We start from the raw sequence: 12732 nt of genomic DNA, 5'->3' as shown, positions 1-12732 counted from the left end.
TGACAGAGCAACGAAACTATCAGATCAGCAGTTTCACGCCAAGAACATCGAAAAAGTGCGAAACCTCTTGAGAGACAACGATTATCCATCAGCCTTCGTCAATCGACATGTTTTCAAAAGAATGTGGACCCTCAAGCATTTCAAACCTGACTCGCACACAATCGGACCCAATCCGACATGCAAGGCAATTTTAAAACTACCACACATTGACCACTTCTACGACAAATGTGCCAACATGCTAAGAAAATACAACATCAAGGTCATTCCGACTAAAAGCGAATCACTCACTTCGCTCATTACACTAGGAAAAGACAGGATCGACAAGCTCGAAAAAACAGGAGTGGTATACCATTTGAAATGCATGAATTGCACCAAAAGCTACGTGGGCCAAACAAAAAGGAAGCTAAAAATTCGCATGAACGAACACAAGAACGCAGACAGCGAGAAATCAGCAGTCGCAGCGCATACCGCCAAAAAAGAAGGCCACGACATGGACTGGGCAAACGTACAAATTTTAGACCAAGAGCCGAACTACCAACGTAGAACCATATCAGAAATGATTTTTATCAACGACACGCCTAACACACTAAACAAAAAAGAAGACCTTAAAGATTTAAATAATCTTTATTTTAACATCTTGAAATATATTAAGTAATCTGTAACGACTTTATACACACTCGACGCCTCAGTTTTATATTGTTTACCATTGATTGCTTATTTTTATTATTATTGTTATTGACATCACGGCAACTGCCTATATGTAATATCGATAGTCACATACACAACAGTCCTGAAGAGGCCGACAAAGTGGTCGGCGAAACGTCGACTAGGTGACGAGGTAGCGTGCGATTACGCACTCTCGTCCACCGTCTGTTTTAATAAATTTGACTTTGGCACCGCCTTTATAGCCGTTTTATTTATATTGACATATACATTCTATATACGTGGTATATACCTTGTGGAAACCTATTTTATATTTCTTGCTTTCTCAAAAATGCTTACAAAACCCTGACTATACCGAGCGAGCGTGAGCGAGCGAGGTAATTCGCTAGTTATGCATTATTCTATGTTATGCATGCATCTGTCTATTTTATGTTATGCATTTTAAGTGTAATATTTCAAATACAATCAATGAGTGTGTGCTGTACGCACTTTCGAACGTTAATTCCCCCCTCGCCCTAAGTTCCAAATATGAGACATGACTTTTCTTAAATACGAGATCAAGCTGAATCTCGTGGTATGTTTCTTTTGGGGGCTAGCCAGGCAAAATTTTGAGATATTTCAATCCAAAGTTGGAAGTTTTTAAGTTCCCGTAACAAGGGCTCTTATGGCAGATGGCGTCCATTTTATTTTCGAAGCATGATTCTTGACAGAAAATGAGAAGTTCCACATATACGACTATAATGGGTTGAAAGAGAAAGTCTTTCTCATGATACCTTCCAACATATGGGTAGCCAGGTGAAAAATTGAGATATTGTAGAGAATAAAAAAAAATCGAGCATGAATCTAACGTAAACGTAGGATCCCGTCACGCCGTCATGTTTATTTACGAGTGTGTAAGACCGCGTGGAATTCAAACATGCGAATTACGAAATAAAATAGATTAAGCAAATAAAATAAATGAAACTAACTGAATGTGAGGGAGGAACTTTTTATGTAACTTTCTTACATGATACAATCACAAATAGCATGCAGAGCAATTGTAAATATATTAACTGTTATGTATACATAATAACTCGCTGGCTGCCGCAGCCTCCCGGGTTCCCCTGTAATAACTTTTGTTTAGCTTTTTATATTTATTTATTCACGACCTAGGAAAACCGGCCGGATACCGATACGATACGAATATAATACGAATCATAAAAATGAAAACCGGACAAAGCGCGTCATATTTTTATGAGCAGTCAGCAGACCAACGCAGCCGTGGGACAGAAGCTCTCGAGTTTCGGCTGCCACCACAAAGGAACTACGCAGAAAGCTAAAACAAAGGCCAAGAAAAGCTGACGAGGAACACGTGCAGCAATCAGACCCACGGAATCGAAGTGAGGGAACTAAAACTTCAAGACTTCGTTACACGGCGAAGTCAGTTCTCTCGCGTCCCTCGACCGGCGAACAAGTGATCGCACCTCTGTAGTCTGAGTATTGCACCGTTGCAATCACTCCTAATATTCAATTAAAGCATTAAATTGCACCTTTGCAATTATTCCTAATCATTCGATTCGCACAATGTACCTTTATTGCTATATTATAAGCTCAATTTAAACAGTGCACTTTTGACCCCTATCTCATAACACCAACTCAAACAGTGCACCTTTGTGCTATTAACCAGTAAAAACCAACCTACACCTCTAACCGGATTACAATCAACCGTTCCACGAATAAAAGGCAATTCATTTTCTAAGAAAAAGAACAGAGTGAGTAACACCTTTTTTTTTGCTACCTCTTCCCTTCTTTCCGCCTTCCTCTAGTAAACCTAAATACATTAAATATTAAAATATACATATCTATATCTATTATTACGTGCGGGCCACAACGCCCAGCGATGAGTTGTCAGCTCATCGGTCGTTACTTCCAAAATGCAGAAATTCGGCTGCTCGACCCTCACGTTCATTCGTGTATGTATGTGTGCCTGTGTGTGTCCCTTCGAGTAGCAACGGTCAGCGAAGCATCGTCGTCTCGCATGTAATGCGTTTGTCTGTGCAGCGTTTGTGTTTATGTTTGTCTGTGCAACGTTTGTGTTTATGTGTGCAGTGACGAAAACAGTACGATTTTAGAACTCGGTTTGAAAAGTTGCTATAGTGCCTAATGCTGTGCTCTCCGTAATCGTGTGTGAATATGTGTACGTGAGTGTGTTTTTGCATGCAGTGTGATAGAGTCGTGAGTTGATCGTGAGTATCTCGGAGCAGCCGCCGACTTCTCGCGCTGTGTTTGTGTTTGAATAGCAGGTCGCATTCAAACTGTCTGTTGAGCAGTATCGAGCTCGGACTCTGTGTGCTGTTTTAAGTGTGCAATAATGTGGCAGCCTACCGAGTTCAACATTTATAACTCGCTTTAAAATGTTGTCAGTGTCGTGTATAGTGTTAATGCTTAAGCCGTGTAAGGTAATTGCTCAGCATACTACGACAAGAAAAGTCGCTATCATGGTACAGGAAAAGTTAGTTTTCTTGTGACAAGAAGAGTGAGTTTTCTTGCCACAAGAAGATCGATTTCTTGTCACAAGAAAACTGTTTTCATGTCACATGATGTTGACTTTTCCGGTACCGGAATAATGATTTTGTTCAGTGTATCTGTAGGCGATATTACTCTAGCATATATGAAAATCCAAAGAAACATTCGAACCGAATTCTCCCAGCTGGGTAAGACAACTGTACGTGTTGGTTTTTCAAACACTGGATACATATTTTTCAAGCCTAAAGGAGGGAACTTCCATGAGAGCAGACATGTTCGATTCAACGAAATATTAGTGTTCGGTGATAGATATGAAAGAAAAGACGTGCCTGATTGGAGAAATCCAATGATCGAAATTGATAAAAAAAGTTGGTATGTGCAATTTGACGAGATGACATCAGAGTCATGAGAAACTTAGGGAGAGAAGCAACAAACGGACAATACTCGTGAGATTTGTTCGCACTTGTGACTCGAAGCTGTAGGCGATGATAAGCAACATATCGACTCAGATTTTAACCCATTAACGCGCAAAAGTGCAATTTTGAGCATGAATTTTCCCATTTTGACACATAAAGTTGTGCACAATTTTTCTTAATTCTGCCCCGCTCAAGTGTATGACAGTACTTTTTTGAAAATTTTGACACCCCATAGATGAATATTTTCTCTTTTCAAGATCATTCGGTAAGTGATTTATAACACAATATTTAGTATTATAAAAGAAGTGATCTAATTGGTTGTCCAGAGCTTGGGTATAAGTTTTTTTGGTCAATTAGGTGTAGAATTAACATATTTTAATAAGGTAAAACAGGTATTAGTGGGACACTGTGCAAGCATCGGAGTGATTCTCACTGCGCGGCGAGAGATGGCGTCACGCCTCGGCACGTGCCAACGGCATCTCTGCTATTTGCGCATTGTTCGCTATCTCATCCTTCTCGTTTCTGCACTCATCCAATCTACACCTCGCGTGTGTCTCGTGCATCGACCTGTTACAACTGCGAATAAATCCCCGATGTCATCTCAACAAAAGCTACATCGAGCATCACCATCTTGGGCAATTTCATCAACTCGACCGCTCCAGATCGTCTCAACAAGCGCAAGCCAATCAACAAGGACGTTTCGGCAAGCTCTGTTCTTCGACGTACTCATCGAAATGCAACTCATCGGTCAGCGAATCGGAATCAACTCATCGATTGCGACCAGGTAAAGAAACCATCCAGACTGCAAATGAAGACCAATAATGTCTACTGCAGGCCTGGTGGGATCTCTTGGCACTATTTTGGTGCATCTCAATTGCACGAGCACACGACGAGAAAAAGTGAGGTTACACGTTGCCATGTGCAATCTCACGTGATCTCGGTCAACTCATCCGGCTGCTCACACATGCAAACGAGAGGATTAATATAACCTCATTCGTTGTGCTCGAACATCTCACAAATCAAGTTCAACTCGCTGTGAACTCAAGAGAAGCGTTGCACATCTCAATTGCTACAACTCACAGCAAATAAGAGTGGATTTGTACAATCTTACTTCGCGTTGACTGCTCAATTTATCTGTATAACTATTGACAACTCAAGTGTAAAATCAATTATAATATCAGTGCACTCAACTATTTTATAATTGTTATTAACGTTTTAAATCAATTGACTCAATTTTGAACTATTTAAGAGTGATTTAAGTGATGAATAAAGAAAATTGTGAAAATAGAAATTCATGTGAATTATGCAGTGTTTTCTTTTGAAACCCGATCATGCACCCATCCAAATTATTATTTATTATTTAAACAATTCCTGAGCACCAGCTATGTTCAGGAAAAATTTGACGACATAAAACTCAAAAATATAAAAGAAATTCGATAATTGACACGAAGAAAATTGGTAGTAGTAGGACAAGACTAACTCGATGCCTGGTATAGTAGGACAGTTGAAAAGCAATAGTAGGACACATTAAAGACGCGTGATTTCATATTGAATCCAAGTATTTAAACAATAAATGAATAATTGATTATTAATTATTCATTATTTAATTATTTTATATTCTTACATGGAAAAATTATTTTAAAAAATTACTTTATTAATCTTCGCATAAAATTACACTGTAGATATTAATATTAAAATATAAATCCAGAATTGAGTCTTCCATGAAGTCCCTGTAACCATGGTATGAAACATTTCTCAATATAATAATAAAAGGTTTCTGATGTCATCCACCCAGATTCTGAATTGCCAACTGGCCAGCCAGAAGGAACCTTGATAAATGGAGCATGCGTCCATCTTCACATACAGTGAACAATATAGTGAGGCTTTCCTTTCCATCACTGGAAAAATTATTAGATGCTCCTTTTTTGGTAATGACGTTATTATCCTTGGGTACCAAAGCAAATGCAGATTCGTCCAGATTAAATACTCTGCTGGCATCAATTTTTAACAAATTTTTTGTTTTCAATGATTCACTTACATGTTTGAACCATCCCCTCAAGTCCTCTTCTGTAAAACTACATCTTGTAGTTGTCAAGTTTTGGCCAATGCATTCAAATAACTTCTTGTGATGACCCAAAAACGCTTTGAACCACTCTGTGCCAGGCCCTGTTATCTTTGAATTTTGTGACTTTTTTATATCATTTAGGTACATCTGTATGTTATCTTGAAGAGTGTATGTTGACACAGAAAATCCTTTTTTTATCACAGCGTGCGGGAAATAAAAACTTCGCGCAATTCGTGATAAAAAATAGTATACGTCACTCGTGTGTGTGGGGCTTCTCGCCCACTTCGTGCACGAGTGATGTAATGTACTATTCTGCACTCTCCAAAATCCATGAAACAATGTTATCTTCTTCTTATTTTGTCAGTTAAGGAGCATGTCCTTTTTTTCACTCAATGGGCGAATGGTGATTGAATTTCGCATGAAGTGTTGTTTTGGGTATTCCATAGTGATGATTAGCTTCTCTGTATGTTACGCCATGTTTCCAATTTAATTTAAAGCTGCCTTTAGAGCATCTGTAGTGTACATTCTTCCTTTCACCCTTCTAACTGTTCTTTTTCCACCCACATTGAGAGAAGTTTTTGAATTTTTTCTTTTTCGATCAGTTACCTTCATTGTTTATTCACAGGTACTGTAAAAATGCAGTGCAAAAATAATGAGTACTTTATTTACAATAAATATTTTAGATTAAGAACATTAAATTTGTATAATAAGCTAAGGATTTTATGATCAGTAATTACTAATTATCATTCGTATAGATGAATAATATAAGCTTACCTAGGTAGCGACCACTGGCTCAATTTCAGGTTATACAGGGCGAATTTGATTTAAAGAGCAATTTCGATGACAATTAAACTTAATCACACTCTCTGCAACACTACTACCTACAACACTCGTAGTAGGACAGCGCTCCTACCGCGTTCTATAGTTATAAAAATTCCTTTAAACCGAGAACGCTAACTAGGACACGTGATTTTAATGAAAAAAAAGTTATTTTAATAAAATATTATATGTAAATTATATACATAGAAGCAGTATAATTAAGTACGGATCATTTTTTTGTACAGTTTACAGAAGAAATTTTTGATTTTTAGAGGATTTTTGTATCAGCAAATTTGTAAAAAAATGTACGATTTCAACAGCCTCGCAGCGACAATCAGATAACCATTTACAATAACATATATTTTAATGGCAAAATGATAGCTATTAATATGAAATCTTTACAGTATGTTTAAGAACGCTCAAGGAATATATTTTTTAAAGAATTATTCATATTTTATTTTGTAATTTTGTATTATTATATTTCATTCACACTTGTACTACTAATACATCAATTTTTCACGTGGGGGGGGGGAGGGGGGGGGAGGCTATGCAACGATCGTAATTTCACCCGTTGATCCACGAGCGCGAAATCAGCGCGGCACGTGACGAAAAAATTTGTGTCTCGTCGACAGCGTGAAAGGAAAAAATCACATGCGCGCGATGAGACGCAGTGGAGTTGAGAGGAGTCTGTTTGATCCCAGCTAGCAGCCGAAGCTACTTGATTGACCCTGCCTGGCGAGCCGAAGTGGCTTATTTGTAAGTAAGACATACGTCCCGAACGCGACGAGGAAGGTTTAATTCCATTTTGGAGCCACCGACCCAGCGTGCGTCGAATGGTACCGTGCCAGTGCGACCGGACGTATAATATCATCATTAAATGCAGGTTTCACGATTGGCGTGTGTGTTGATGATCGATAAATCACTGATTCAATAAAAACAAGAAGTATTCTTTTTGAGAAAAGTAAAATATAAATCATTGCATATGGGATTGATCGCCATGAACCTAAAGTCAAAAATATTGTATTTACACTATTCAATAGTCGTTGGTTTGGAAACTTCATGTTTTATTTCATTAATATCAAAGTAGAGTTCTTACATTCAATTTGGTCGCTCAATATTTTAATCGCTAGATTACACTGTTGGGAAAGCATTCTATTTATTTTACGTTAAATTAAGAATGAAACAAACCATTCGCATTATTTACCTTTGATTCACCCTTAAGATTATAAGCAGACTAACTGAATGTAGAATGACCTTAAAATATTCTACACTTCGCAGTTTATCAAAACAATCACAATCGATTAAAGCGACTATAAAGTCCAAAACATAATCATTAAAATATTTTAAAATGTTTACAAAATGTATTATAAATGAAACAACGTTTCAAATTTATGTTAACAGAATGATGAAAAAAAATAATCAAATTCTGAACTCTACTAATATGTTTTTAAAAATATGAATTTTTAGTCTCAAGTTTGTCACAGCTTTAAGTATTGAAATAGTGAAATTATGAAAATTAAAAAACGGCTTGGAATTATTATTGTATTTTGTTTAATTATTTTGGTTCATTTAGTATCAAATGATTTAGTAAAATTTATTAAAAATAAATTCAATTATTTCTCCAATGATGACATTTCTTGTTACCGAATACCTGCAATTGCAGAAAGCAATTTTCCAATTTTTGATTCTGCTTCAGGTAAGTTGTCATATTTGATACCTTTATCTTACTTGCTGCACTATCAGATCTCCGTGTTCTATACATGTTATAAATAATAAGATATTCTAAAATATTCACATTATATTCTGAACTTCGATTGAATTAATAAACCTCTGCTAATTCATAGGTAAAGAGTTTCCTCGTGAAAAAATTATCATTCCTATTTTATTAATAATTGCTATTAAAGCAATATTTCAAACTTAAACCCTTTGCGAGAAAAACTGCAATATCTAAAAAATGAAGATAAAAACAACATTTTTCTTTCCGTGTCAAAAAAATTATCCAAATTGATGTTTTTTAAGTGAAATGTAATAATATTGATGTTGATGATTTTTAACTTGTTTCTATTCTCAATGGCTTTATACAATAACATTGACTAAAAACCGTGGACCTTTTCATTTCATTCCAGACAATCAACTAACGAAAAAGATGCGAAAAAATAAGTTTTGGTCAAAATTCAAATTTTTTCATTTTCACAGTTACACAGGGGATATCTATTAATTTTTTTTTGCGCAATATGCGAAAGCTTGTGATAATTTTTGATAGAGTAATTACAAAATTTTCATAAAAATACTGATTGCAATAATGCAAGACACAAAATAATTTCAATAATTTTTAATTTACTGTAGGAAAAAACATATTTTTTCATGAGACTTCTTGTGTGACTAAAAGTGGAACATTCAATATTAATTGTCGGCAAGCATGTGCAATCGAATCTGCAGCTTATTCTAATGCAGAAATGTCAGTAATTTTGTTATATATAAACCCGTTCAAGTTATCAAATCATTCTCTGAATCTCATTAGTAAACTTTTAAAATACTATCCAAATATTCAAGTGAGACGAATACTCGTTGAAGAATATATGAAATATACTCCAATTGAAAAATGGTTTGCAAGTGGAATACTTCAATCCAGCCGTTGGCCAAATAGTCACATGTCAGATATATTACGATATCTTACTCTTTGGAAATTTGGTGGAATATATCTTGACCTTGATGTCGTGGTAACTACGTAAGTAACTATTTACACACCAGTATAGTTGTATATTTGAAAATATAATACTATGATTACCGAAATAAAATATTATTTATGTTTTCTCTCGTTTTAATATTAAATAGAATTTTTTTTCTCAGAACATTGGTTTATTGTTTCGATTTACAGGAAGCTCTATGATAAGCTTCAAAAATAATTTTAAACCAGACATCATAAGAAAATTTCATTTACACTTAAAATACACTAGCCAGACTTACAACGCTTTTCACGAGCACTCTTCTTTCTTATCCCATTTGCCATTTTTTAATACATATTCAAAATAGAAAAATTAATTACACGGACATTATGATATAAACTGCAAAAATACGCAATGGGTCGGCTTCAGAGCCCCTCGAGGAAACCAATCAAAATTAGCCTTAACTCGTCGATTTTACGAGTGCAACGCGAAGTATACTAGGTTATTAAATGATTTTCAAATAACTTTATCAGATTGTAAAAAGGAATCGGGAAAGCCTCACGACTAATGGTATGGTAAATAGCCAAAAATAACTCCATTCAAGCCATTCTTTTCGTAACTATCTAGAGATGATAATCTGGCTACTCTAGCTGCCACTGATCTGGAACGAACGATTCACTTTGACTCGACTTAAGTAGTAATAATTTAATTCGTTTATAACAAAAGCCACAAACTTGCACAAAGCAGAATCAGCCTTTCTTAAGGCTAAAAAAATTTTCAAATAGGTGTACTAAATTTATAATACAAAACATAATTGTAAATGGTCCTTTTCAGAATAAAATAAAAAAGAGATCTATTTTGTTCAATTAATTATAAGTTTAGAATAGTAAAATGCTTTATTGCATTAGAATTAAATGTAAAAATGTCATAATTAAATTTTTAAGAAAAATTTTGATTAAAATTTAACTATTGCCGTTATACTGCCTATGCATCGTTCTACTATTTTTAGGCTAATGAGAATAAATTAATGATGAATGATTGTATTGTATAGTAATGAATCCAATCCTTTTTTTATAGTTCTCTTGTTAATTTAACTAATTTTGCTGGAGCTGAAGATTGGATGGACGTAGCTGCGGGAGTTATTAGTTTCAGTGAAAATGGACTTGGAAGAAGAATAGCTAATGGTTGCTTACGTGATCTTATGCGCAATTTTAGAGGAGACCTTTGGGGAAACAATGGACCAGGAGTCATTACGAGAACTCTACAAAAATTTTGTTCTGTAAAATATGTAAGTGTTGAAAAAAAACTTAACAATCAAAAGTAATAAATAGAAATGGGGGAGATGATATTAACCCATTAACACTGGAAGGACATGATTTTGACATTCAACTTATCGCTCTTACAATGTCTCGATGATTGTAACTTCTCCATGTTGATAATTGATTAATCTAAAAATATTTTTCGAGAAAGCTTCATGAATTTTTCTACATCTACCAGGATTCTATAAAAAATACTCGTGGATTGATCGAAAATCTGCATAAATTTTTTGTCTATGTATGATCCACGTGGAATCGTTCTGATAATCTACGCAGATATCCATGCAATCAATGTGAAGAAGTTGAAATCCACGACGATTTTTAAACGATAAACAATTTTTCATGAAACATCCACATCATTTATAATTTAAATTAATTTTGATTTTTCACTATGACTATTCATACATACATTAATAAATTATAATGATCATTTTTGATTTCAGGCGAAAGACATGACATCCAAAAGATGCAATGGTTTCAAAGTATTTCCTCCATCAGTATTTTATCCAATTTTTTACAAAGATTGGCGTCGCTACTTTCAAACGGAAGATTTCAATGCAACTATGAAATTAATTAATAGTGCTCGTGCGATTCATCTTTGGAATAAACTCAGTTTTGCAGAAAAAGTATATCATAACAGTAAAGTGCCTTACGCAATAATCGCAGAAAAATATTGTCCTCATACATTTAACGAATGTACCCCAGTTTTCTAAAAAACAATATCAAATTTGATAAATTCAAGATATTTTAAAAATGATAAAATGAACTTTACTCAAAAATATATTTTATTCGATAACTTTATTCCTGAATTAATCTTCATGGAAAAAGAAGGCAGAGAGGTAAGAGAGAAAAAGAAGAAAAGGGCACAGAAGAAAAGTTGTAAAAAAATGCATAAAAAATATATTAAATGGCGAATTTGGGTCGTGAGGAAGAGTGGACGGGGAGGGGAGGTAGAAAAAAGGCGTTGAAAGTGTTTTTTTTTCCTCAAGACTGTATACTGTGACAAGCGCGTTACACTCGTCATATCTCTCTGGGAAAAATCATATGATGTTTTGGCATGATTTATTATATGATTTTTTATATGATTGATCATATGATTTTTCCGAGCAAAGGAGGCAAACCCATATTTTAATTTGAAAACCAGTAGAAGGAAGTGCCAAAATATAAGTTAAAGTCTGAATTTATTAATCTCATTGAAAATGAAGAAACTACTTTTGAAAATAGAATGAATAATAAAACTGCCGAACTGTTGAATCATCAAACTGCCTGAATTTGTACCGTTTTGTAAACGATTAGCATCGATATTTTCTTGATGGTAAGATAACATTGTTATATCTGAATTTCCGTGCCTGCTACTTTTATAATTCACTTCATACTCTTTTAAATTATTCAAATTGTTGTGCTCTGAATGTACATTTTTTTAGCTATTTTCAAAAGTAGTTTCTTCATTTTCAATAACATTAATAAATTCAGACTTTATATTTTGGCACTTCCTTCTAATGGTTTTTATATTAAAAATAAGGGTTTGCTTCCCTTGCTGGGAAAAATCATATGATAAATCATATAAAAAATCATATGATTAATCATGCCAAAACATCATATGATTTTTCCCATGATTTTTTTCAGCAGGGTGCAGCGATGCAGGACGGAGGGCCTTGCCCCTGTCCCACCTGAATTGACTCAAGTGCTAAATTTAAACTAAACTCGGCTATACCAAAAATTGCGCGATGGAACATCCATCTATGTTTGCTAAATGTGCTGTACCATCTGTACATTAGGGTGTCCGTTATTTCCCGACTTTTTTGTATTGCTTCACCCCCCACCTAGATGTCTTCTATTTGATAAGACAATGAGAAAATCGGGTTATAGAGTTAGAAAAAATGATTTTAAGGTGGCCCCCAAGCGGCTTGAAGCTTACATGTATTTTAAATGGGAAAAACTTAAAAATTTGATTCTCAGCGTTAAAAATAATGAAAAAATTTGAAATAATTCGCAAACCCATGTATTTTATGCATTTTTTGACGAAGAATCGATTGGTGACCTTGAATTTGATCTTGAACATAACCTCAAAGCTACAGCGAACAAAATATTGAGAAAAATCGTTTTTTTTGCGGTAACCCCCACTTTTTATTGCAGATTCGAAAAGAGCGGAAAATTTAAAGTCAAATTATGTCTTTTGATTTTTTTTCAAGGGCATTATAAAGATGCTACAGATACAAATAAAACCCTAATTTTAGCGTGCAATTTTCGAGTTTTTACTAGTTAGGGCTTTATCTATATCT

The 12732-nt window shown here is 34.7% G+C and overlaps 2 protein-coding genes across 5 annotated transcripts in view; both read left to right on the top strand.

Annotated features, from left to right (window-relative positions):
- Nucleotides 1-2004, top strand: part of LOC106651201 — a 25289-nt gene extending 23285 nt beyond the window's left edge. The window contains exons 6-7 of the mRNA XM_023462563.1: nt 7-539; nt 1883-2004. Of these exons, the coding sequence (XP_023318331.1) occupies nt 7-539; nt 1883-2004 (655 nt within the window). The remainder of the gene's footprint in view (nt 1-6; nt 540-1882) is intronic.
- A 5765-nt stretch (nt 2005-7769) lies between these two features.
- LOC106651197 (lactosylceramide 4-alpha-galactosyltransferase-like) lies at nt 7770-11522 on the top strand. 4 transcript variants are annotated; one of them, XM_014369613.2, is made up of 4 exons: nt 7770-8164; nt 9022-9196; nt 10212-10422; nt 10894-11522. In XM_014369613.2, exons 1-4 carry the CDS (start codon nt 7978-7980, stop codon nt 11161-11163), a joined length of 843 nt encoding a protein of 280 aa, XP_014225099.1. In that variant the 5' UTR covers nt 7770-7977; the 3' UTR covers nt 11164-11522. The 4 variants fall into 4 exon arrangements, with proteins under 4 accessions (XP_014225099.1, XP_014225098.1, XP_014225100.1 ...); XM_014369612.2 differs by having other exon boundaries at nt 8815-9196; XM_014369614.2 differs by lacking the exon at nt 7770-8164 and adding an exon at nt 8253-8312 and having other exon boundaries at nt 8815-9196.
- The last annotated feature ends 1210 nt before the right edge of the window (nt 11523-12732 follow it).

This window comes from Trichogramma pretiosum, unplaced genomic scaffold (assembly GCF_000599845.2).
Source record: "Trichogramma pretiosum strain Unisexual culture from Peru unplaced genomic scaffold, Tpre_2.0 scaffold8, whole genome shotgun sequence".
NCBI classification, from domain to species: domain Eukaryota; kingdom Metazoa; phylum Arthropoda; class Insecta; order Hymenoptera; family Trichogrammatidae; genus Trichogramma; species Trichogramma pretiosum.
Note: the sequence above shows the minus strand (reverse complement) of the source record. Positions and strands in the feature narration are given on the sequence as shown.

What these genes read in the sequence shown, in the direction of transcription:
- LOC106651197 (XM_014369612.2), top strand. Translation starts at nt 7,978, where the DNA reads ATGAAAATTAAAAAACGGCTTGGAATTATTATTGTATTTTGTTTAATT. An exon ending in AATTTTTGATTCTGCTTCAG is followed by an intron (nt 8,165 to 8,814) that starts GTAAGTTGTCAT and finishes AATTTACTGTAG; the next exon opens with GAAAAAACATATTTTTTCAT. An exon ending in CTTGATGTCGTGGTAACTAC is followed by an intron (nt 9,197 to 10,211) that starts GTAAGTAACTAT and finishes CTTTTTTTATAG; the next exon opens with TTCTCTTGTTAATTTAACTA.